This window comes from Nuphar pumila, chromosome 3 (assembly GCF_984573655.1).
Source record: "Nuphar pumila chromosome 3, dmNupPumi1.hap1.1, whole genome shotgun sequence".
Lineage (NCBI taxonomy): Eukaryota > Viridiplantae > Streptophyta > Magnoliopsida > Nymphaeales > Nymphaeaceae > Nuphar > Nuphar pumila.
In genome coordinates, this window is record NC_143251.1 from 77,472,170 (window position 1) to 77,496,770 (window position 24,601).

Below are 24,601 nucleotides of genomic sequence, written 5' to 3' on the forward strand. Positions count from 1 at the left end.
GGAACCTTCGGATTTCCGCACAATGAATCCGATAGGGTTTTTGCAAAAGGAAGGAAATTGGGGTCCCTAAAGTTTAAAAAGGGATTTGATTTTGGGTGCCTCATTGCTGAGACTAATTAACTTTTGAAATTGCCTTTTGCTGAAATTGGTGGCTTAACCTCAAGTCGAAATTGGACTGTCTATGGTGGGACAGTGGGGACACAGGGAAGTATGCGAATATGAGAGCCCAGGCACTCAAATTATACCAAAGAAGGGAAGGAATCTTGAAAACTCCCGTAATCAAGTCCTAAAAAGGGATGGTGTCAGGATGCGCCAAAGATGAACCTCAAGCTCTCGCTTCATGCCAGGATAGCTAGAAAATATTGTCAAAATGTTGAAAATTGTTGTTGATTCAAAATAATTGAAAATGATGCACATTGTTTTGAAAGTATTCCCTCTTTTCTACCTGAAGTATTACCTTCGACTGGGCTTAACTCCGTAGAATGGGTAACCTTCATAGAGGTCGTTGTCCAGCCCTCTTTCGAGTCATTTGGCTCTCTCAATCAGCTTAATGAAGGACTTTGCCAAAGATGTAGAGATTAGATTTCTCAGAGGCTGAGCGAAGTTGTTCAAAATAATTTGCAGGGCATGTTCCTCTGGGATGGGGACTTTCATTTTGTTACAGGTGCTCCTCCACTTGTGGATGAATTCGCCAGCTCTCTCGTTCTCATTCTGCTTCAGATTGTACAGATGGTTGAGAGTTGGTGAGGCCTCAATGTTGAACATGAAGCACTCAATGAAAAGATTCACGACTTTACCAAACTCTCATAGTTAGATAGGGTTAATGTGGTCTGCATACCACATGGTCGCTGTACCTTCTAGGCTGCGAGGAAAGCAAATGAATAGAGCTCTGTTGTCTTTCTTGAAATGACCGCATTCTACATTGAATGTGGCCAAATGAGCCTTTGGGTTGCCTGTTCCGTCAAACTTGAGGAATTTGCGAGGGAGATTTTCCAGATTATCATTCCCGTCTAGGCCGTTATAGAAATCTTCGCCAGAATAGGTCTACTTGCCTTTGCTCTTGGCCTGAATATCCTTAATTGCGCGAGTCATTTCTCTTATTTGCTCGTGCATTGGATCCTCAACTGGAATAGGTTTGTTCACAGATTCGGGCTCTGCAGTGATCTTCACGAACTGCCGCGGAGGATTTTGACTATAGACAAACTGCTCTTTCTCTTTTGATTCTTCCTCGGCTGACTCTGATTCCTTAGAAGTGGTGTCAGGCTGGATCTTCTTTCTGACAATCCTTACTTGCTTTTTCACAGCTTTCTTCTTCAATTTGCTCTTAGGAACAACCTTCTTCAGACTGGCCTCAGCTTGCTCTGACATCATTCTAGCCATCATTTTCTGGAATAGACCATACATGGCGGGATCGATATCATCGTCTTTGCTCTGACCCTGCCCTCTGATTGACTTGGGAGAGTCCATTGCTTCAATCTCGCTGTCGCTGTGCTGAAAGGTTGTTTCCTTTCCAGCTCTTGTCTGAACCATTCTGACAATGCCAATGATTTTTGTAGAATAAGGAAATGGTTAGAGCACAGACAAACTTTTTGAAAAAAAATGAAAACGGAGGAATTGATAGACGATTAAACAGGTTATCCCATCACCAGGGATCGAGTCACCACAAAGCTTGTGATAATTGCATTGCCATTTTTGTGATAACGGAAAATGCGCCTTGTTACCTAGGCGAGGTCGTCCATCATGATAAGAGACTTTTGAAGAAGACTAAGAGGAATGTCCCATCGCTAGGGATGAGGTCGTCACGAGAATCGTGAACATTGGTGCCATAAAATAAAATTTTGGTCCAAAAAGCTTTAAAATAGAATAAAGTTGAACTTTATTGATGACAAATTTAAATACAAAGAGAAGGTGGGCAGACAGTTTGCCACCATTCTCGATATTCAGAAGATACATTGGGTCCAGGAAATATAAACAAAAGAATGAAGGAGTCCCAAGTGTATTTGGTTACATGGTATGCCCCAGACCACTGATACGACTGCAGATCGAATTCTGGCATGTGGCCCGCCGGGAAGCGAGTGTTGACACGGATCTGCCGCTGCGAGAACTGTCTGAGACACCTCTCTAGCTGATAGTCGATGCAGAAGAAAAGGCCAAGCAATCTGTAGCACTTGCTATAAGCATAAGTGTAGCAAGGAACTGACTCTCGCATGTCGAAGTAATCCTAAAGGATCTCTTTCTGATGCAAACTCTCGATCAAAGCTCGGTACTGAATAGCAGACTTCGGCTTCTTGCTGTTGAACCTGAAGGAACTAGCCTTTGATGGCATATGCTGTAGGAACCATGATTGTAGAGCGTAAGTGCATCCTTCCACCAGAATGGTCTCTCTAAGGGCGAAACGAGCTAAGCCTCAGTAGAGAAAAGCTAAAGCTGCCATGGAAACTGAAAGTTGACGGGTTTGCTTGCTTCCCCATCTTTGAAAGAGTTGGGCGACTCTGACATCAATGAAATTCTGACCGTCCTGGAAGAATGCTAATCCACTCTGCATAGGACCATGGCATGCTGGATTCTTTCTTTCGCTGCTCGAGACAAGGTGTCAACTTCCTCGTAGGCTCCATACTTGCGATAGAGTCCGAACAGGTCGATGAACTGACTTCCATTGATCTCAGTGAGGGGCCAAGATCTGCTCCCTGTTGCCCTGGCTAATGCTTCTCGAACGTCTATCCCCTTGACGTTGATCAGGAACTGTTGCTCGACCGGATCATCTGGCTGACCAACTGGCTTTGGAAATCCCATGATATCACTGAATTCGTCCATTAGTAGAGTCATCTCTCCCCATGGAAACCAAAATGTGCAGGTACGTGGATTCCACCATTCTGCCATAGCTTGAATCAGGCTGTCGTTGATGGTTCGCTTGCCTACTGCTGATGCCATTTCCAATCCACAATCATCCAAGTGGTCTGGGAACATACGCGAGAAGGTGGCGAACCAAGAATAATACCACCAAGGGAAGAAGGAATGAGACTGGATAACCCGATGATCTGGGGTTCCATCCCTTATTTGATAGAAGACATGATCTCTGGGAAAGACATCATCAAGGGAATTGGACGCCATCGGAAATGATACTGAGGCAAAGAAGAATGAGGAGATTTAGATAAGAATGCAGGACTTACGGATAGACTCTTGAAGAAAAGAGGATAGACACAAATCCTGGAAATTTTGAAAGATCAAGGGAATTTAGAAAAGGGATTTCCAGGGTTTTTTAAAGAAGATTTGATATAAAAGAGAAAAGAAATATAGGTAAAGGAAAAATATACACCTGGGATTTTTTGAAAATAAGGGAAAATTTTGAATAATATACCCAGGATTTGGAAAAAGGTTTGATATATAGAAGAATACAAGGAAACATCGCATAATCCAAGCTGCACAAACAAGGATGCGCACACAACACTCCCTAAAGGCTGACTCTAAATGCAATATTTGAAATGGCTCGTAGGACCTTAATCCTAACTCTATGGTTCAGTGTGATCATCGCAAAATTTTTCCTCTTGTGATTTCTCTCTCTTCCTTCTCTTTAACTTTCTAATCCCTATTTTCTCCTTTTTGAAGGGAGAAAATAAAAGACAGAAAGAAAGAGAGAAGAGAAAAGAGAAAGAAGAGAGAGAGAAACTCTTTTGAGGGGTCTCACTTGACCTTGATTTGAAAATATTTAGAAAATTTACTCGCCTCCGTTTTGAAATATTTTGCTGAAAAATGGAGAGACGGGATTCGCTCGTCGGTACGAGGTTCGACCGTTCCTGACGCCTTTACCAGGGGTAATCGAACCAAGGATCAAATTTATGCCTTTTTGCTTTGCCTAAATATTAACTAAGAATTTATCCTAAGTCTAAATGTACAAAGAATCATGCTTGTGCAATGCCAGGATGAATGCTCTTTTCGAAAAAAATGGTTTTGAAAATCTCCTAGTGTTCTGAAATAAACTTGATAATGGAGTGAAGAAATGGTTTCTGAATGGAAAATCTAACTTAGAACTTGAGATAGATCAGGGAGGATATTTTGAAATTCTAAGTCTTTGAAATGATTAGAGTTGGGAAAATAAATCTTTGAATTTTGAAAAGAATGATTGGAAGATGAGTGAGAAAGAAATGAAGCTTCAAAGTCAGAAATGGACTTTGAATTTGAATTTCAAACTTGGATTCAGGAGAGGAAATGAATATTTAAAGTGGAATTTGAATTTCTAGACTTAATGTTGGAAATCAGGATGGAATTTGAACTTGAGCAATCCGAATGGAATTTTAAAAATAGAAGTGGATTTAAGAAGTTTAGATGGGATTTGAAAGTGGAATTGGATTTGAAATCCGAAAATCAGGATAGAATTTGAATCCACAGTCTGAATTCTAAAATGGGATTTAAATCTGAAATCTGAGATCCAAGATGGAATTGGATCCAAAATTTGGAATGGAATTTGGATCTGAAATTTGAGATCCAAAGATGGAATTGAATTTTGGATCCGAAATGGAATTTTGGATCTGAAGTCTAAGATCCAAAGTGGAATTGGATTCTTGATCCTAAAATGGAATTGGATCTGGAGTCTGAGATCCAAAGTAGAATTGGGTTCTGGATCCTAAAATGGATTTGGATCTGAAGTCTGAGATCCAAAGTAGAATTGGATTCTGGATCCTAAAATGGAATTGGATCTGAGATCCAACGTAAGATTCGGTTCTGGATCCTAAAATGGATTTGGATCTGAAGTCTGAGATCCAAAGTGAAAGTTGAATTCTACCACAACTTTGTCATGCCTTCCTCACTTGCCCACCTTTGACGATCTTCAAGCAAAACTTCTCCAGCATGAGATGATTATGAAACAAAGGGCAGAAGGAAATGAAACAACTCGTTCTCATTCAGTTTTGGCCATGTACACTTCTGTAGGTTTTAGGTTTTGGACGAGGGAATGGAGGGCATCAAGGAGGCAGAGGCCGCAGACGTTTTGGGCAGGGAAGACATGGTATCTTGCCTACACCTAATATTTCAGGTGCTTTTAAAACAGGGAATCAGAGGAGAGTGCCCACTTGTTTCTTATGTAACAAAAGAGGACATGTGAAAGCTGATTGTTGGTTTAATCTACAGAATAGAGGAAAAATAAACAAAATTGAAAATAAGTCAGCTACTACTGTGGACACGAAAGCGTCATCTACAGATGTGAAACAACTTTTGTTATCAGCATTGTCACAGATGACGATCAAGCAAAATGAACAAGGCGAGTGGTATGTTGATTCCAGTGCTGCCACCCATGTTACGAGTATTGCGGGTAAGTTATCTCACTTATTGCCTTATTTTGAAAAAAGTAGTATAGTTACAGGAGATGAAACTTATCACTTACTGGCAGTGCACATATTCCTATGTCAAAGTCATCACTTCACTTGTCCAATGTCCTTCTTGCTCCTAATATTAAAAAGAACATTGTTTCTGTAGCTAAACTTGTTGACGATATGAATTCTTTCGTCGAATTTATTCTCTCTTCTATTTATGTTAATGATCTACGAACGAAGGAGACGTTCACTAAGGGGGAGCCACAAAGAAACATGTACGTCTTCAAGGAGATTCCTTCAGTGTCTTCACCTTCAGTCCCAGTCCTCCAGTTGAAGTCGTCCAAGCATTCTTCAGTGTCTTCGCCTTCAGAGTCTTTGTTTTTCCCTTCATTGGAAGTTTTTAATTCATATCATTGTAATAAGCCAGATATTTGGCATAGTCATTTGGGACATTGTAGTCGGGGCTTTGTTGAAAATCTTGTATCTGATGGTCTTCTTCCAGAGTCTAGTTTATGTTCATTTTTAGATAATAATAATAAATGTTCCTCATGCGAACTCTACAAAAGCCATGTTCTTCCGTTTCATATTATTAATAAAAGGGCTTCAAAGCCATTTGAAATTATTTTTTCCGATGTTTGGGGACCCACACCTATTCCTTCTCTTTCTGGCAGTCGTTACTATGTTATCTTTATTGACTGTTATTCCCGTTATACTTGGATATATTTCTTGAAACATAATCTTGAAGTTTTCCAAATATTTCGGGAATTCCATTCGATGGTCAAAACAAAGTTTTCTTGTGATATTGTGCATTTACAATGCGATGGTGGAGGAGAGTATTAATCGAACGAGTTTATTGCCTTTCTTCGGGATAAAGGAATAAGTCAACATGTTTCTTGCCCTCGTACCCCTCAACAAAATGGGGTTGCAAAGAGGAAACACATGCATATTGTCGAGAGTGCGATGAGCATGTTACATGATAGCAATGTGCCCGTTAGTCTTTGGACAAAAGTTTTTCACACATTTGTTCATGTTATAAATCGTCTTCCTATGTCACTTCTAGATTGGAAATCTCCCTATTATATTTTATTTGGGCAACATCCCTCTTATGATGAGCTGCGTGTTTTTTGTTGTGTATGTTATGTACATATTGATTCATCTATCCGAAATAAGTTTCAGGACAAGGCCGTTAAGTGTAGATTTGTTGGATATGCGGATGAATATAAAGGTTATTGATGCTATGACCCTACTACAAAACGTATTAGGACCTCCAAGAATGTTGTTTTTGATGAACAAAATTTTCAGGTCAATGACTCTGAAGAGTTGTCATCTCGAGAAGTAGAGGTATATGATCCATGGATGAGCACAAATCTTTTTGCTAATACAGGAGAAACATGTCAGGCGAATTGTCCTTCCTTCGGTTTGAATACGGAGTTGAATGACTCACAGATGCATGTTGAATCATCTCCAGTTGAGCCACCCCCCAGTAGAACGCTTCTCTGGACATATATACACTAGACCAAGGTTTTAAAACTCGCTGAGTCAACTCGTTGACTCGGCTCGGCTCGGCCCTCCAACGAGTCAACTCGGCAAGGCAAACTCGGGTTGCCAAGACTCGAGCTTGACTCGGCCTGACTCGGTCGAGTCACGAGTCATGCTGAACTCGGGCGAGTGCTGTCGTTTTCGGCTTTACAAAACTCGCTGGAGGGATCGCTTGGACTCGCGCGACTCGGGCCGAGTCACGAGTCAAATAGAATCGAACGGTTCGTGTTAATGGCAATTTTGCAATATTTGTTTCTTTTACCTTTTAAGTTGTTAACGAAAACCCTTAAGGTCTTCACTGTTCAACCCTCGACGAAAGAGAGGAGAAGCTGAGAAGGTGCGGTGCTGCTGCAGCTCCAGCCATTCGACGAGAACTCCGACGTGAACAGCGACGTCGGAAAGGAGTTTCCGGCGTGAACAGTAACTCGGGCGTGGTTTGCCATTGTGTTTATTTTTTTGCGTTTTGTATTTGCATCGCGAACAGTAACTTCGGTGTGAACAGTAACGCCGACGAAGGCACATCGACGGTGAATACTGAATAGTAAGGCGTCGTCGCAGCTCCAACACGTCTTCTCTAGCAAAAATAGTGCATCAACGAGATTTTCCGACGCCACTAGGTATGTTTTTTCAATTTTTCCCCTTGTGTTTCTTTTTGCCGCTGTGAGAATTTTCGGCAAGATTTTCCAGCGAGTTTTGTGAAGGTATGTATGCTGTATGCACTCATTACACTGGAGCGTGGGACAAATGAATGTTTTACAAGGCCCCAAACTTGGAGTTGCAAATGGACCACAGAGAGCCTTGTAAGGTTATGACTTTGGCCTTTTTATCTGGTTCGAACTTCGGACAACCAGAGAGTGAGTTCAACCTTAAATTTTATTTTGATTCGGTTGACTATTGCTTGAGCCTTCGTCATCTACTTGATCAGTCATATCAAGGTGGTCCAATTCCATGGCAGAAAGGCTGTAAGAGTTCCAAAATGTAGGCTGTGAACAAATGAGTGCCTGCCATGTAACAAAATTTTCTCTTCAGACTCTCAGAGACCAAGGAACACAAAAACAATTAATGAAGAATATTAGAGACCAAGGGGCATGATTTCTGAAAAGTCCAAATCTGTCGGTTTTGGGTAACGGGTACAAGTTTTTAGGATTCTGATTTGGTTTCGATTTTGGGTTCTCCTTGTATAATTTATTTATTTTTGGCAACAAAGCATGCACTAATGGTTTTTTTTGTTGTTGATAACTTGATCATGCTAGTGTTAATAGTAAAAAAAAATGATAACTTGCTTATGCTGATGAGCATATACAATGTTCAGTTTGTGTGCATTATGTAGTGTACCATGTATAGTTTTATGTGTGCATGGACTTTTGGGATCATGTGCAGTTTTGAGTCTTGACCCACTTGTAAATCTGTTTTGCAATCGATTTGAGGATTCATGTGGACCGAACCTCAATCGATTTCAGGTTACAGTTCACTGATTTTCTTTGATAGGTTTGGAGTCTTTGGACTGATCCGTAATAAAAATTGGGTTGACCAACTTTCCTTGGTGGGTTTGGACTGCTCTACAATGAAAATCGAGAGTGGTTGGACTAATCGTATCTATGTTTTTAACTTTCCTTGGTGGGTTTGTGCATAATCTACTAACCTTATCTATGTTTTTAACTTTTCAAATTTAACAGTTCTAGATTTATCAAATCATTAAAGAAATGTTAGAAGAAGGATCTTCAAGGACTCCAAGTACAACATTTACTAAGGGAAAGGACCCTGTGTGGGATTTTGGGTTACCTCTTGATAAAAAAAAGAAGAGGGTACAATGTACTTGGTGTACAAAACAAATGAGTGGTGGCATTAATAAACTTAAATATCATCTTGCTGGTATTAAAGGAGAGGTGAAACCATGCGACAAAGTCGAAGAATCTGTAAGGAAAAAAAATCGTAAGAATTTGAAGTCATTGAAGGAACACAAATTATATAAGAAAAATATTGTAAATGAGATTGATTCCTTTGTTGAAGTAAATGATATGGACTTGTCAGATGAAAGTGATGAGTCTTCTGAGAAAATATATATAAAGGGAAAAAAATTGATGAATGATGCCCAAAAGCATAATCTTGATGCTTTTGTTCAAGTGAAGGCAGGGTCTCCATCAATGAAACAACTTGGAATAAAAACAACTTTGGATAGAAAAGCTAGAGATATGTTATGTTCAGCTATTGCGAGATTTTTTTATCATTCAACCATTCCTTTCAACGCAGCCAATTCTCCTTACTTTACGAAGATGATTGAAGTTTGTTCCTCAGTAGTAATGGGATTGAAGCCGCCTTCTTCAGATGAGATTTCTGGAAGATTATTACAAGAAGAAATTAAAAAAATTGATGATTATTTCAAAGAATACAAGGAGTCTTGGGCTGAAATGGGTTCTTCTATTATGGCTGATGGTTGGAAAGATGCAACACAAAGGACATTGATAAATTTTTTGGTTCATTTCCCAAGGGGCATTTACTTCTTGAAATCAGTTGATGCAACAAGTATCGTGAAGAATCGAGAAAATTTATTAAAATTATTTGATAAAGTGGTGGAAACAGTAGGTGCAGAGAATGTTGTTCAGGTATATCATTTTGTTCTTTTGAAATTTTCTATTGAACATTGATATTTATAATTTGTTGAGTATGTTAATAATGTTTTGAAATTGAAAAATCGCAGATTATCACAGATAATGCAGCCAACTATCAAGCAACTAGAAAGATGTTGGAGGATAGGAGGAAGACCATATTTTGGACTCCTTGTGCAGCTCATTGCATAGATCTCATGCTTGAAGATTTGTCTAAGATAAAAAGCATAGCTGGATGTGTGGAAAAAGGAAAAAGGATCACGAAGTTCATTTACAATCATACTTTTGTTTTAAACCTAATGAGGACTCAATTTTCTAATAAGAAAGAAATTCTAAGACCGGTTACTACAAGATTTGCCACTAATTTTATCACGCTTCAATCTTTGCTAGAACATCGAAGTGGTCTTAGAAAAATGATGGCATTAGATGAATGAAACAATTCAAAATATTCATCATTTGCTGAGGGAAAAGAGATGGAGGATATTATATTGAATAGTAATTTTTGGAGAGTCGTAGAATCAACTGTTAAAACTATAGAACCTCTAGTCAAAGTTTTAAGAATGGTTGATGGAGAAGAAAATCCTACAATGGGTTATCTTTATGAAGCTATGGATAGAGCCAAAGAGGCTATAAAAGAAATTCATGACAATGAGGAGAAAAAGTATAACCTTATTGGAAAATAATTGACAATCGTTGGGAAAATCAACTTCATCACCCTCTTCATGCAACAACATACTATCTCAATCCAAAATACCACTATAGTCCACAATTTTCTAAGGTATGTATTTGTTTATATCTTTTTATTAATTATTTTAAATTTTGAATATGAACTTTCTTTTATCAATTATCATTTTAATGTATTTGACTATTTGCACTATTTCATGCAATTCACAAAGCATCCTGAAGTAAGGCGTGGTTTAATTAAATGTATTGAGAAGTTGGAGCCAAATATTTCAGCTAGAGTAAGAGCATGCAAGCAACTTGAGTTATTTAAAGATGCAATTGCAGATTTTAGTACTTCTATAGCTGTTATGACTAGAGATGAGCACAAGCCATGTGATCTATCTTTAACATTATTGTTGTGTTGTGAAAAAGAATATTTCTTTAATCAACTTTACATTTTTGTGTGTTTTGGCTTTATGCAACAATGTGGTGGAAAATGCATGGAATATGTGCCCCCGATCTCCAAAAAATTGCTATTCGTATACTTAGTCAAACATGTTCTTCATCTGGATGTGAACGAAATTGGAGTACCTTTGATCAAATTCACACTAAGAGAAGAAATAAATTAGCTCAAAAGAAACTTAATGACTTAGTGTTTGTCCACTATAATTTACGTCTGAGAGAAAAACAATTAAAGAAAACACGTCTTGACCCAATTTCTTTGGACAATATATATTTGCAAACACCAATGGATGAATGGGTCATGCAAGAAGGAGTTTTAGATGGAGATGAGGTAAAACCATAAAAGTTTGTTTGATATTTTAACTTGATTAAAATTCTTTTAATTTAGTTTTTTGTCTTTCTCTATTGCATGCTAACTCAAATGTGTCATATTTTATTTAATGAAGGATTTCTTAAGGGACTTGGAGATGGAAGTTGAAAACATTGAAGAAGCTAATCTTATTGATGATGAAGGTGGTGATGGAGTTGAAGATGAAGATGCAAGGGAAAATGCAACCACTAGTACTCCAATTCAGCCATTAATTTCTACTTCCAACTCAAGAATTGATTCAAATGAAGTTCCAAATAATAGCACTTCACCTCTATTTGAGATTTGACTCTTGACTTGAGAATTGAGATATATTTTGTAAAAGTGGATGAATTTTGGATGTTTGAAATTTGATTTTGTCATTGTGTTATGATTATTAACTTTATACTTATGAACTTTGTAATTTTGTTATATGACCATGGGTCTAGTATGGTTATTGCTGAGATGCGAAAGTTGATTGCTGAGATGCATTGCATATTGCTCAAGTAAGGTTATCTTTACTTTAGTTTTTACTCTTACTCTTGTAAGTTTTTAACTTAACTTTACTTTAGGGCTTATTTCTATTGAAATATTGAATTATTGTTTTGCTTGGTTGTTCGATTTCTTGCTATTAGATGAGTAATTATAAGTTAGATTTAGTTTTACTTGATGTTATTTTACTTATTAATCAATTAAACTAGTAATTAAGTCATTCTACAAACCTTTATATGTTTAAATGATAATTTATATATTGTTTTTATTTTAAAATCAAAAGTTAACAAAACCCGGTCCGAGTCACCGAGTTGACCCGCCGAGTCACGAGTCAATAAAGAACGAGTCGAGTCCCGAGTCACGGGTTTTAAAACCTTGCACTAGACAGGACAAAAATACAGAGCTAAGGAATGTGGAAAGCATCGCCAATGATCCGACTCAAAGGCCGTCACACATTAGGCATCCTATTCAATGATGGGTGAGTTATGAGACCTTTTCCCTTGATTTCCAGTTGTTTATGTCTCAGCTCACAAAACAGGATGAACCCACTTGTTTTAATCAAGCTCTTCAATCCCATCATTGGACTGAAGCTATGAATGAAGAAATGGAAGCACTTTATGAGTGCCAGACTTGGGAAATAGTACCTCGGCCAGAAGGAAAGAATGTAGTTGCCTCAAAATGGGTTTATAAAACAAAGTATAAGCCCGAAGGAAGTATTGACAGATATAATGCGCGACTTGTTGCTCGGGGATTCATACAACAATATGGTGAAGACTACGATGAAACTTTTAGTCCGGTAGTCAAAATGGGTACAATTCGTGTCATCATATCCCTAGCAGTCGATCGAGGATGCAGGCTTAGCCAGATGGATGTTAAAAATGCATTCTTGCATATAACTTTAAAGGAGGAAGTGTATATGGAACAACCTTCTGGTTATGCCGAGAAGGATCCTACTGTTTGGGTGTGCAAACTAAGGAAATCTCTGTATGGGTTGAAACATGCGTTCTGTTCTTGGTTTGAAAGTTTCTCCATGCAAATTCAAAGCTATGGTTTTAGAAGATGCTCTCTGGATCACACTCTTTATTTACCAAAAGACAAACATTGTTATACTTCTTATATATGTTGATGACATTGTGATCACTGGGAGTTCAGATAATCATGTGCAAGACGTGAAACAGTTTTTAATGAAAACTTTCAAGATGAAAGATTTAGGGGAGTTGAGGTAGTGTGGAAGTTGACAGACAACAAGACAGATTGACACTCATGCAAAAAAAATACACTCTTGATCTTCTGGAAAGAGCATGAATGACGAATTGCAAACCTCATTACATCAAAGGCTGAGCTCTGAAGATGACCATCTTTGTGTCAACCCTACAACGTATAGAAGCCTCGTGGGGATGTTATAGTACTTGACCTTTACCAAACCTGATATAGTTTATGCTGTCAATCAGGTATCCCAGTTTATGCATGCACCAACGAAAGGTCATATGGAAGCTGTGAAGCGCATTCTACGCTATTTAAAAGGAACTATAGGAGACATACTTGTTTATCGCAAGAACGATAACCTGCATAGAGGGCATGAACTCATCACTTATACAGACACAGATTGGGTAGGAGATCCAGATGAGAGACAATCTGTCTCTGGATATTGTGTATATATTGGACACAATTTAGTGTCCTGGAGCAGCAGAAAACAAAAGGCAGTGGTACGATCGAGTACAGGGGCTGAATACAGGTCGATGGCTGCAGGCACGGCAGAAGCTACATGGATTAGACACTTATTGAGTGATCTTAGGGAGATAATTATTCAATCATTTCTTCTATGTGACAATCAAAGCACAATAAACATTGCATGTAATCCTATCCAGCATAGCAAAACGAAGCACCTTGAGATTGATCAATATTTTATACGGCAGAAAGTCGAGATGAAGGAGATAGAACTACGTCATGTTCGAACAGAAGATCAAGTGGCAGACTTGTTTACCAAGGGGTTAACCGGACGTCAATTTTGGCTATTGAAGAGCAAGTTGTATATGCTCCAAAACCACGTACAACTTGAGGGAGGGTGTTAAAATATAGTATGCGTATGGATCTGGATATAGATCCATACGCACGTTAAATAAAACACATGCACAATGTTGTTTCATTAATGACATTCCTGTAATACTTTTGTAACATCGTCTCATTGTATATTTGCTCATTCTTATAAGGCTTAGGGCTTGGAGGTCGAGTGATTGTGCGCCGCCCCAGCCATTGTGCATCTCCCTCTCTGTCTCTTTTCTTGTTTCCTGTGAAAGCTGAACCACACACGAAATCTCATAATGATTCCTCCAACACATCAAACACTCAGCCAGCCTTGCCATTGTCATCTAAAAATGTTTTTAGTCTTTCTCAGTGTAATAAGCCAGAAATCTAGCATCGTCGTTTAGCTCATTGTAATCGTTCCTTTGTTTAGAAACTTGTGTCAAAAGGACTTGTCCCGACGTCCAGTCTTTGTCTTGAGTTCGATGTGTCACTTTGTTCTAGTTGCCAATTATGTAAGAGCCATTTTATCCCTTTTAATTCAATAAATCAAAGAGCTTCCCGTCCCTTTGAAATTATTCATTCTGATGTTTTGGGACCTGCTCCTCAATCTTCTTTATCTGGAAGTCATTATTGTGTTACCTTCATCGATAGCTATTCCAGATATACGTGGATCCATTTTATGAAACATAAGTCTGAGGTGTTTAAGTTGTTCTGCTCATTCCATGCTCTAGTTTGCAATTAATTTTCTTCTACAATTCACGATTTTCAATGTGACGGTGGGGGAGAGTACTTATCAAAAGAATTCACTGAATTTCTCCAAGATAACAGAATAAGTCATCGTATATCTTGTCCACACACACCTCAACAAAATGGTGTAGCAAAAAGAAAACATCGTCATATTGTGGAAGGTGCACTTAGCATGCTACACAATAGTTATATTCCTCTTAATTTATGGACAAAAGCATTTCATTTTGCTGCATAAATTATAAATCGCCTGCCAATGAAGCTCTTAGAAAATCAATCTCCCTATTTTACATTATTTGGAGTTTACCCTTATTACAATGAATTAAAGGTGTTTGACTGAGTGTGTTATGTTCATATTGAAAGTTCTTAGCATAACAAGTTTAAGGATAAAGTGTGCAAATGCAAATTTGTGGGATATGCTGACCAATACAAAGGATATCGCTGCTATGACCCCATCACTCACTGCATTCGGGGTCTTGCGACACGTTGTGTTCGATGAGACTAATACGGGAGATCTAATGAGTGCAGATGGCCGCAATAAAGAAGTTGAAGAATACCAGCCATGGCTTGCAGCTGAGCTATTTGATCATATAGGAGCACAAAGTATCTTGCCAGATCGTATGCAACCCGTTGAACATCATGAGCCACATATACAAGAACAACGGGATGCGCTGCCCGATAGACAGATCATTACAGGGACTATTCTGGATGTCGCCAAGTTTAAAGGAGCTATCTATACACGACACAATATGAACCATGATCAGAGACTTGATGTGCTACCCAGGCAGTTTGCAGGAATTCATCATCCCATCGAAAGGTGGATCAACTATCATAACTTCTCCACAGAATTGCAATTGTTTATTTTTCAAATTGGAAAACAGGATGAACCTGTCACCTTTTTATAAGCATCTAAGCCAAATGGGTGGCAACCATGAATGAGGAGATAGCAGCTTTACTTGAGTGTGGGGCTTGGATGGTTGTTCCCAGACCTTTAGACAAGAATGTTGTAGGGTCTAAATGGGTCTATAAGATAAAGTACAAACCTGATGGATCCATCAAACGTCACAAGGCGAGACTACTAGCCAAGGGCTTTACACAAGAATACAGACAAGACTACGAAGAAACCTTTAGCCCCGTGATCAAAATGGGCACCATTCGATTAATTGTCTTTGTCAGTCAATTATGGATGGCCCCTCAGTCAACTAGATGTCAAAAATGCCTTTCTTCTTGGGAATATGAAAAAAGAGGTGTATATGGAGCAACCTCCCGGTTTTGCAGCAAACAGTCCCAACACACATGTTTGCAAACTACAAAGGTCAATTTATGGGTTAAAGCAGGCCTCCCGCTTTGATAGTTTCTCCCTTGAAATTCAAAGGCATGGATTCATTTGATCTCACTTGGACGATTCTCTATTTATCTTCCAAGATCCTCAGGTAATCAATCACTCTTCTTATATACGTGGATGGCATTATCATTATTGGGAACTCGATTGATCATATAGAAATCACAAAAGTTTTACTGAATCAAAAGTTTAAGATGAAAGATTTGGGCAATTTGTGGTATTTCTTGGGCGTTGAAGTCGATAGGCAAAGTAAACGTCTGTCGTTAACGCAACATAAGTATACTTTGGATCTGTTTGATGAGGCAGGAATGCAAGATTGTAAACCTCTTTCTACTCCCAGTGTGCTTAATCATAAGCTTGGTTCTCAGGATCGAGAAACATATAGAGATCCCACACAATACCGTAGTCTTGTAGGTATGCTTCAATATCTCACCTTTACCAGGTCAAATATCAAAGTTTTAGGTGTTTTATGCCCAATTTGAACCATGAGATGTGTTTATCAATACTTATTTGTTGAGAAACAAACTTTGTTTCAAATGATTTGATGTAAAAAATCTGAACATTTTATCATGAAATTTTAGTATGGTATCAACCTATGCTTTTTTTTACCTCTTTAAAATACACATCTGAGCATAAAGAGGCTTAATTCTGCATTCAACCGTCATAAACACGTCTAATTGTTCAGATCAAGTATTAAACATCTAAAAACTATGATTTTTGGAGTGTCCTAACAATGACCTAACGAAATAGGGTCTGGATAATCTCCATTCTCTCTCTCTCTCTCTGTGTGTCTATATATGTGTGTGTATGTATAGAGAGTAATTGCATGGTTGCAAACACTCCAAATTTTCACAGTCATTCACAAACACCTGCCTCCTGCCATTGGGACCCACTCTCTGAAGCCTTCAAAGAACCATCTGGTCGACACCCGAGCCAAGGTTATTCAAAGCCCAAGTTTTACATCAAAATCCAAATATTTCATCCTACAATCAAGATTTACTCTCTATTTTGGCTCAATTTCAATCATCGATCTTTGCCTTTGAACAAAAATATTCAATTCTTTGTTTCTACCAGGGGTCCGGGATTTCAAATCCTTTATTTAGGGTTTACCTTTTGCATCTCATTTCATATCATTTTGCATTATTTTGTATCATTGTATGCCATTTCATGTCATTTCATTGCATTGCATGTCATTTTCGAGATCCAACACTCCTGTTTTTCAAAATCTTTCAATCCAGATTCGAGTTTTAAAACTTTTCTTTCGAAATCAATTTCAATACCTGGGTTTTAAATCCACGTTTTGCCATTTGCCAACCCTTGGGATTTTATTTCAAAATATTTTCTTTACAAAATGATCTGGATTCATTTTAAAATCAATTTTAACTGATCTTAGTTCTCAGACAAGATCCATCTAGGTGGTGTCACTTCTGGATTCCTTCATTTCTCAAATTTCTCATTTTTTCAGAGTCCTAGTTGGATCAGGACTGTCTTTTCACATTTTTAAGCCTTTTTCAAAATCCCATTTCTGTTTTAAACCAGAAGAAGTCTTATCCTCAGTCCATTTTCTTCATTTTGGCCAAAATCTCAGAGTTTCAGCCGGACTAGGACTCTATCACAGAGTTTCAGTTAGATTAGGACTCTATCCCGATTTCATTTTTTATTTCTGTTTCTCACTTGTTTTCAAAAACCTTCTCATCTAACTTTCAAAAGAGCCAAAATCTTAGAGTTTCAGTCGAACTAGGACTCTATTATAGAGTTTCAGTCGGACTAGGACTGTCTTCCATCTCTATTTTTACTTGTTTTCGAGAAAATCTTTCAAAACTTTTCGAAAGAAGTCAAAATCTAGAGTTTTAGTCAAATCAGGACTCTGCTCCAGAGTTTCAGTTAGATCAGGACTCTAACCCTGACTTCATTTTTGACAGAATCTTTTAAATACTTCTTCATTTATTCTTCAAACAATCAAATTTCAAAATTTCAGGACTTTATTGTAGAGTTTCAAAAATTTAGGACTCTACCTCAGGTTTCAATCGGCCCAGAACTCTACTCTGATATCCTTTTTTTACTCCTATCTCACTTGTTTTTCGAAAACAGATTCAGTTTTAAGAGTTTCAAAATTTTGGGACTCCATCTTAGAGTCCCAGTTGATTAGGACTCTGACCCTGATCTCATATTTTATTCATTTTCACTAATCTCTGAGGAGGTCTTTCAAAATCTCTTCGTTTGTCTTTCAAAAACCCAAAATTTAAGAGTTTTAAAATTTCAGGACTCTATTCCAGAGTTTCAGTTCGTTTAGGACTGTTTTCGAAACTTTTGATTCTCATCTGATGATTTCAACTTCGTTTCAAAACCCTTTTTAGTATTTATTTCAATTTTCAAAACCCTGATGTGGTGCCCATACAGTTGGCATCACATCTGGAAGAGTTTCAATCCATTTAGGACTCTGATTGATTTAGAACCTCAGTTTTATTTTCAAAACTTTCCTTCTTAAAACCCTTTATTTCAAAAACTTGATTTTTAAATCAGTTTTCAACTTTCTTCAAGCGGGACCCACCCTCCAGGGATGCAAAACCCTAATTTTCAATTTCATTTCATTTTATATCTTTCATATTTCAAAAGTACAAAAAATATTAGTTATTTTAGATGTCCCTTTTGAAGTTTCTGAAAAACATCGTTTTAACATATTTGTTTTTAAAGTTTTAAAATTGTTTTTTGAAAAGCCAAGTGGGGCCCACTTAAGTGGCGCCACATTTGAAAGAGTTAGGGTTAGCTTAGGGTTAGTTAGTATCCCAACTAGATTAGGAGTTTGAAAAATCAAAATTAATTTCAAAATATAACCTTTGTTTTCACCTTTTAAAACCCTGTTTTTAAAAAATCTTGAAATTAGAGCCTTTAAAATCAAATGTGAGCCCACAATAGGTGGTGCCACATTTGGATTTTGTTTTAGCTCAGTTAGGACTTAATTAAGATAATTAAGAGGGTTGAAAAGTCAAGCCAAAACCGCCCCCCCTTAATTAATTCAATTAAGGAAATTTTAGACAAACTAGAACTCTTCTTAAATCAAATCCAAAAAAAATCTATAAATAGGGGCACCTAAAGGGGGTCCAGCCCATGCTTTCTCACCCTCTAAAAAATTCGTGATCCTCTCCTCCAGCAACCTTCCTCCATTGTTGCAGCCCCTTAAGGTAAGGTTTTATTTAATTTATTTTGTTATTTTAATAATTTTTATTGCTTTGTTTAATTGATTTCACCATTATCACCCTTTATTTGTTGGATTCAAGCATGCTTTTAGTTCAAAAACTATAAAAAAATTCAAGAACATGATCTAATGTTGTACCATGATGTATTTTATGTTCTTGATCTATTAGAATAGCTTAGATCCATATTTTTTATATTTATGCTGAATAAAAGATGAGATTCACCCGTTCAATGGGTCGAATCCCTCTTTCGAAGGCTAAATCGAATTCCAACCATGCTTTTCCTGTTTTTATTTTATTTTATTTCATCATATTAATGTTTATTCTATTCATTAAAACATCAAATCCAAATTCGTGATGTTATTTGCAAGTTTTTTATTTTTATTTTTCATGCTTAGATTAGGGTTTTCATGTTTTATCGATAATATGTGATTCTCGATCTCGGGCACGCTAGAATCACGTTATTTTATATTCGTTTTTCTGTAAAAAAAATACAATTTTTTTAGGGTTGATCCATGCGTTTGCCAGTGCTTTCCTATAAAAAATCGGATTCTTTTGGGTTCTGTAACCCTGTTAAAAAAATTGAAAACCTAACTATGCTTTTTGAACTGTGAAAACGTTACGTGAAATCGGGAGCGGCTTGTCGAAACGATATCCCCCTTATCGGAGATTTGATCGATGATCCATAAGTTGCAGTGTGTTCGTTATCATGTTTAGTATTTCCTGTAAAATTTTCAGATTTTTATATATCTGTTTGCTATTTTTCCTATCAGAAATCAGAATCGGTTTCACAGAGCCTGTTATGCATTGTATAAACTCTAGATCGACTTGTGTAGATCATATCTCCTTAATCGATGATCCGTAAAAAAGAATATCTTTATCTCTGTGTTTACTATCATCTGCTAAAATTTTATAATTTTTGAACACAGTTTGATATATTTTCCTGTACCCGAAACCGGATGTGTTTATTTCACTTCGTTATTTATTCATTAGAATCAAGCGTATATTGCCGGAAGAATATATCCCTAACCGAAGATGATTTTTCCGATCTGTAAAATGGAAAATCTTTAATTATTTGTCTAATATCTCTTTGTAAATTTTTATGAATTTCTATGGTGGTTGGATACCCGATTCGGGTCTGACACTGTGACAGGTACGTGCCTTCGGGCAAAATCGCGTATTTTAGGGTTTTATTTAATTTTCATATTAAAATAATGTTAAAAACATATTTTTTTGAATGCAGTTCAATTTTAGGTTTATCAGAACTATCATTTTTTACTATTTTTTGAATTTATTTGATATATTATTTGATTAAATCATGAAAACAGGGTGCTCGCGGAGTCCCGGTTTGAGTAAAACATTGGCGAAAATCACTATTTTTGTAATATTTCAAATTTTTTATAAATTTTTTTATGTTTTTAATGTTTGATCATGTTTATAATCATGCTAGGGTGCTTCACACCCAATTTGGTGTTTATTTGAATCCATTTGAGCCCTAAATCCAAAGTTTTACCAAAATCTTTTCTGAAAACCCTAATTTCAAGGCCATAGTCTTGTTTTCAGGGGTATTTTTATTATTTTTTCCTAAATTCTAAATTTCAAAATTGTTTATCTTTATTATTTATTCAATTTTATATCAGCTTTTATTATGTTTATCTCAGGAAAACATGGAAAAAGGCTTATATCCAGATAAATTCAACAATTTTCAGATATTGTTGGATAAATCCAGAAAAGTCGACATATCTTCACTAACAAGTTTTCTAGTTTTGCAAGGATATTCAAGATTGTATTTCCTTTTATTTCAATTCAATTAGTGATGTAAATTGTAAATTTGGAATAAGAATTTAAATTCCTGCTTAGTTTAGGCCGCATTACATATAGTTTATTATTTCTTTAATCATGTCAATGTGTGGTGGATGATGATTCATATACATATTCAAATTCACCATGGTCTACATGAATGACACGTGCACTAGCTTCTACGGAGTTGATAAACTCAGTGAGTTTCATATTTGTCGCCATAGTCAGAATACGAACAAAACACAAATTTATTATCTTTTTCTGAGTTACAAATGGCCTACACTCGTAGGCATCTTTAGAAATCATAGCACACTTTCCAAACCTTTTTAAGTATTTTTCCCTTTTAGAACTAAATGAGATATTATTCAATATATATTCGTGGCCATAGTCAAGGATATGTAAAAAATCTATTTCATCTAAGTTCTATAAGGTACAAAAATTCTTTTTCTCAAAGATTTTTCTCAAATCCTTCAATTTTTTTTTTTTTTGCAAAATTACATTCATTCATTCACTTAGGTTTAGATCGCATCATGAAAATATTTGACAGGGCTACACGCCCACCCTTTATCAATTCAAGGTTTCCTCAGAAATCGATTTTCCTTTTCTTCAAAAAAGTTTTCCAAATGCAATTCACGATTTTTCAAGATGTCTTCATTTACAAATTCTTCTAAGTATTTTCCAAGTATTCCAAGCAAACATCATGCTTTCAATCTGCATTTTTCAAAAATTCATAGCACATGCCTGATTCTTTGTACATTTAGGAAATAGAACATCGATTTAGACAAGTTGAGCAAAGCAAAACACATGATTGATCCTTGGTCCGATTACTTCTAGTTATGGTGTCAGAAACGGTTGAACCTCGTACCGACAAGCGAGTCCCATTCTTCAGAATTATCCTGCATTTTAAAACGGAGGTGAGTTATTTTCAAAATCTTTTTCAAAGGTCAGTTTGACTTTCAAAAGTAAAATTTTGCAATGATAACAATGGTGTGCCTCAAGTTTTGGTGTATGTTCAATATTATGCAATTTCGTAAATTTGGCAACATGTTACATTGAATTACACACTTCATCCATAGTTACAAATTACAATAATATGTTTGTTACTAAATTTAACTATTTATTGTAATATTTTTGCTTTTCTTGATGTTTTATTTTTTTGGTCCCGCCCAGGCCTTAGTCCTGCCCTTTTAGGTGTCTTCCGTGTAGGCTCCGACTAGCGCTTTTGACAACTAAGCCTCTCTTATATCTTAATATTTCAATGTTTAAAATGATTATCCTGTTTGGTGGCACTAGTATTTGGTGCTGTAAACAAAAAAAATTACTCATTTCTTCTATTTATGGCTTTTCTTAAACAAGTATTCTTGGCAAAAGTTGTAGAATTCTATTATATGCAAGATGATATCAAAATGAAGATGCGTACACAGAAATGAGAAGGAATCTCAAAGAGGCAACAGGAAAGTTCATAGCTTATAGCATCTTTCAGTATGTTGACCTTTTCTTTCAAAATTTTCACTTATCCACCCTAGTAACTGAAAGTAATAAATTGCGATTTTGCTAATTGTCTCAGTTGCATATTTCAACATAAAGATTGAAATTCTAACTACAAATCTCGCATAGGTGCTAAATTTTGAATTGATTTGCAAGTTCTTTAGACTTGATAGTGTTATTTCATCACATACTGATGTAATATTGTGTTTTGGTTCTAAATTGATCTCATTTATCATGTGGTTCCTCAGGGACGCATTTGGAACCTTCTTTCTCTCAGGAGGACTACCCTCATTCATTGTTACAGCCAGAAATGGGAATTGGCCCATCGATCACTGAGCACTCAAGCTGCAACAAGCACTCCACCACCCTCTCCACCCCCACCACCTGAGAAAACCCATTTTGGTGGCCTTAACGACGAAAACCGCATCTTCACAAACATCTATGGTCTTCATGATCCTTTCCTTAAGGGTGCCATGAAAAGGGGTGACTGGTACAGAACCAAGGATCTGGTGATAAAAGGTTCTGACTGGATTGTCAATGAGATGAAGAAGTCGGGTCTTCGTGGCCGTGGAGGTGCTGGCTTTCCATCTGGTCTCAAATGGTCATTTATGCCCAAGGTATCTGATGGTCGCCCTTCATATCTCGTTGTGAATGCTGATGAGAGTGAACCTGGTACTTGTAAGGACAGAGAAATTATCCGTCATGACCCACATAAACTCCTTGAAGGGTGCTTGATCGCTGGAGTAGGAATGCGTGCAAGTGCTGCATATATCTACATAAGGGGCGAATATGTAAATGAAAGGTTGAACCTTATAAAGGCAAGAAAAGAGGCATACGAGGCAGGTTTCTTGGGCAAAAATGCATGTGGATCAGGCTACGACTTTGATGTACACATCCACTTTGGTGCTGGTGCATATATTTGTGGTGAAGAGACTGCACTGTTGGAGAGCTTAGAAGGGAAACAGGGGAAACCCCGACTGAAGCCCCCCTTTCCAGCCAATGCCGGTCTGTATGGTTGTCCCACTACAGTCACCAATGTGGAAACAGTTGCTGTTTCTCCAACTATTCTACGTAGGGGTCCAGAATGGTTTGCTAGCTTTGGACGAAAGAACAATGCTGGTACGAAATTGTTTTGTGTGTCTGGTCACGTGAACAAGCCCTGCACTGTGGAAGAGGAGATGAGCATACCCCTCAAAGAATTGATTGAGCGGCATTGTGGGGGAGTAAGAGGTGGATGGGACAATTTGTTGGCAGTAATTCCTGGAGGGTCTTCTGTTCCTCTCTTACCCAAATATATTTGTGATGACGTGTTGATGGACTATGATGCGCTTAAGGCGGTGCAGTCAGGCTTGGGGACTGCAGCAGTGATCGTGATGGATAAATCTACAGATGTTGTGGATGCAATTGCAAGGCTCTCATACTTCTACAAGCATGAGAGTTGTGGCCAATGCACACCATGCCGAGAAGGAACAGGATGGCTGTGGATGATCATGGAGAGACTGAAGGTTGGTAATGCAAAGCTGGAGGAGATTGATATGTTGCAGGAGGTGACTAAACAAATTGAGGGTCATACCATCTGTGCATTGGGTGATGCCGCTGCCTGGCCTGTCCAGGGTCTCATCCGTCATTTCAGACCAGAACTGGAAAGACGGATTCGAGAGCGGGCAGAGAGAGAACTAATGCAGGCTGCTGCTGCATGAGTCAAATAAAGCAGGTGGCATTTTTAAGAGAACAGTCATTATCATCCATTGCTCTTTTTGTGCTGTTTTCATTTCGGAGAGTTGTGGCATTTTAAGAGCACAATCATGGATTCTGTGGAATAAAATGAAGATAAATTTTAATTGCTTCCCGATGGCCTTTCTGGTGTAACGGGGTTTTTTCTTTTCTTTTCTTTTTCAATTGTCTGTATTGTAATTACTGATGCAATTGATCTAATGCATGTGATAAGGTGCTCTTCATGCCTTCTTTGATCTCTTTTTTTTTGTGAAGTCCATTTCTAATACTATTTACTATTTCCATATATAGTGTGGACTGCACAACACAGTTTTCTTTTTATGTTTGGAAAACTAAGACCATGTGATTTGGCATGGCTGCTGAAATGAGTAGCAACATACTGTTTTTTTATAATATAGACTTATATTTACCATGATCTGTGATACTAGCGAATAAAAAGAAAAAAACAGTAGTAAGGAATGATGCTCATAGTGCTCCATCATGTGAATCGCATCCTCCAGCCAGTTTATGTTCTCTACAAACTGATTGCCAGGAAACCATAAGTTTAAGCTGCACAACAACCTCATCAACGACAACGCCTAGCTTGACTACAAAAAGGGAATTTATTTGCCAACATTGCTAGCTTTTCTTTATGATTCAAATGCTTATCCAAGAAATCTTATGATTCAAGAGCACGCCTAGTTCTCTTTGCTTATCCTAGTTTCCACGTCTCCGTTTAAACAAGTTTAATGATAACTTTAAAGGTACAATAAGGACTCTTTTAAAGAACGGAAAATAATCGCACTGTCCTTGCAAAATGGCACGTTTTTTTAAATACATATCAGTTTGACATTCCTCACATATCAAAATGGCTGATTCTT

General features: G+C 37.3%; 1 protein-coding gene and 1 pseudogene across 2 annotated transcripts in view; both read left to right on the forward strand.

Annotated features, from left to right (window-relative positions):
• Positions 1-23,965, forward strand: part of LOC149843060 (NADH dehydrogenase [ubiquinone] flavoprotein 1, mitochondrial) — a 48,427-nt gene extending 24,462 nt beyond the window's left edge. For both annotated transcript variants that reach the window (XM_089999570.1, XM_089999571.1), the window contains one exon: positions 22,256-23,965. In XM_089999570.1, coding sequence (XP_089855696.1) covers positions 22,256-23,707 — 1,452 coding nt within the window. In that variant the 3' untranslated portion in view covers positions 23,708-23,965. The remainder of the gene's footprint in view (positions 1-22,255) is intronic.
• LOC149843061 (uncharacterized) lies at positions 8,549-15,088 on the forward strand (annotated as a pseudogene).
• Positions 23,966-24,601: the final 636 nt, after the last annotated feature.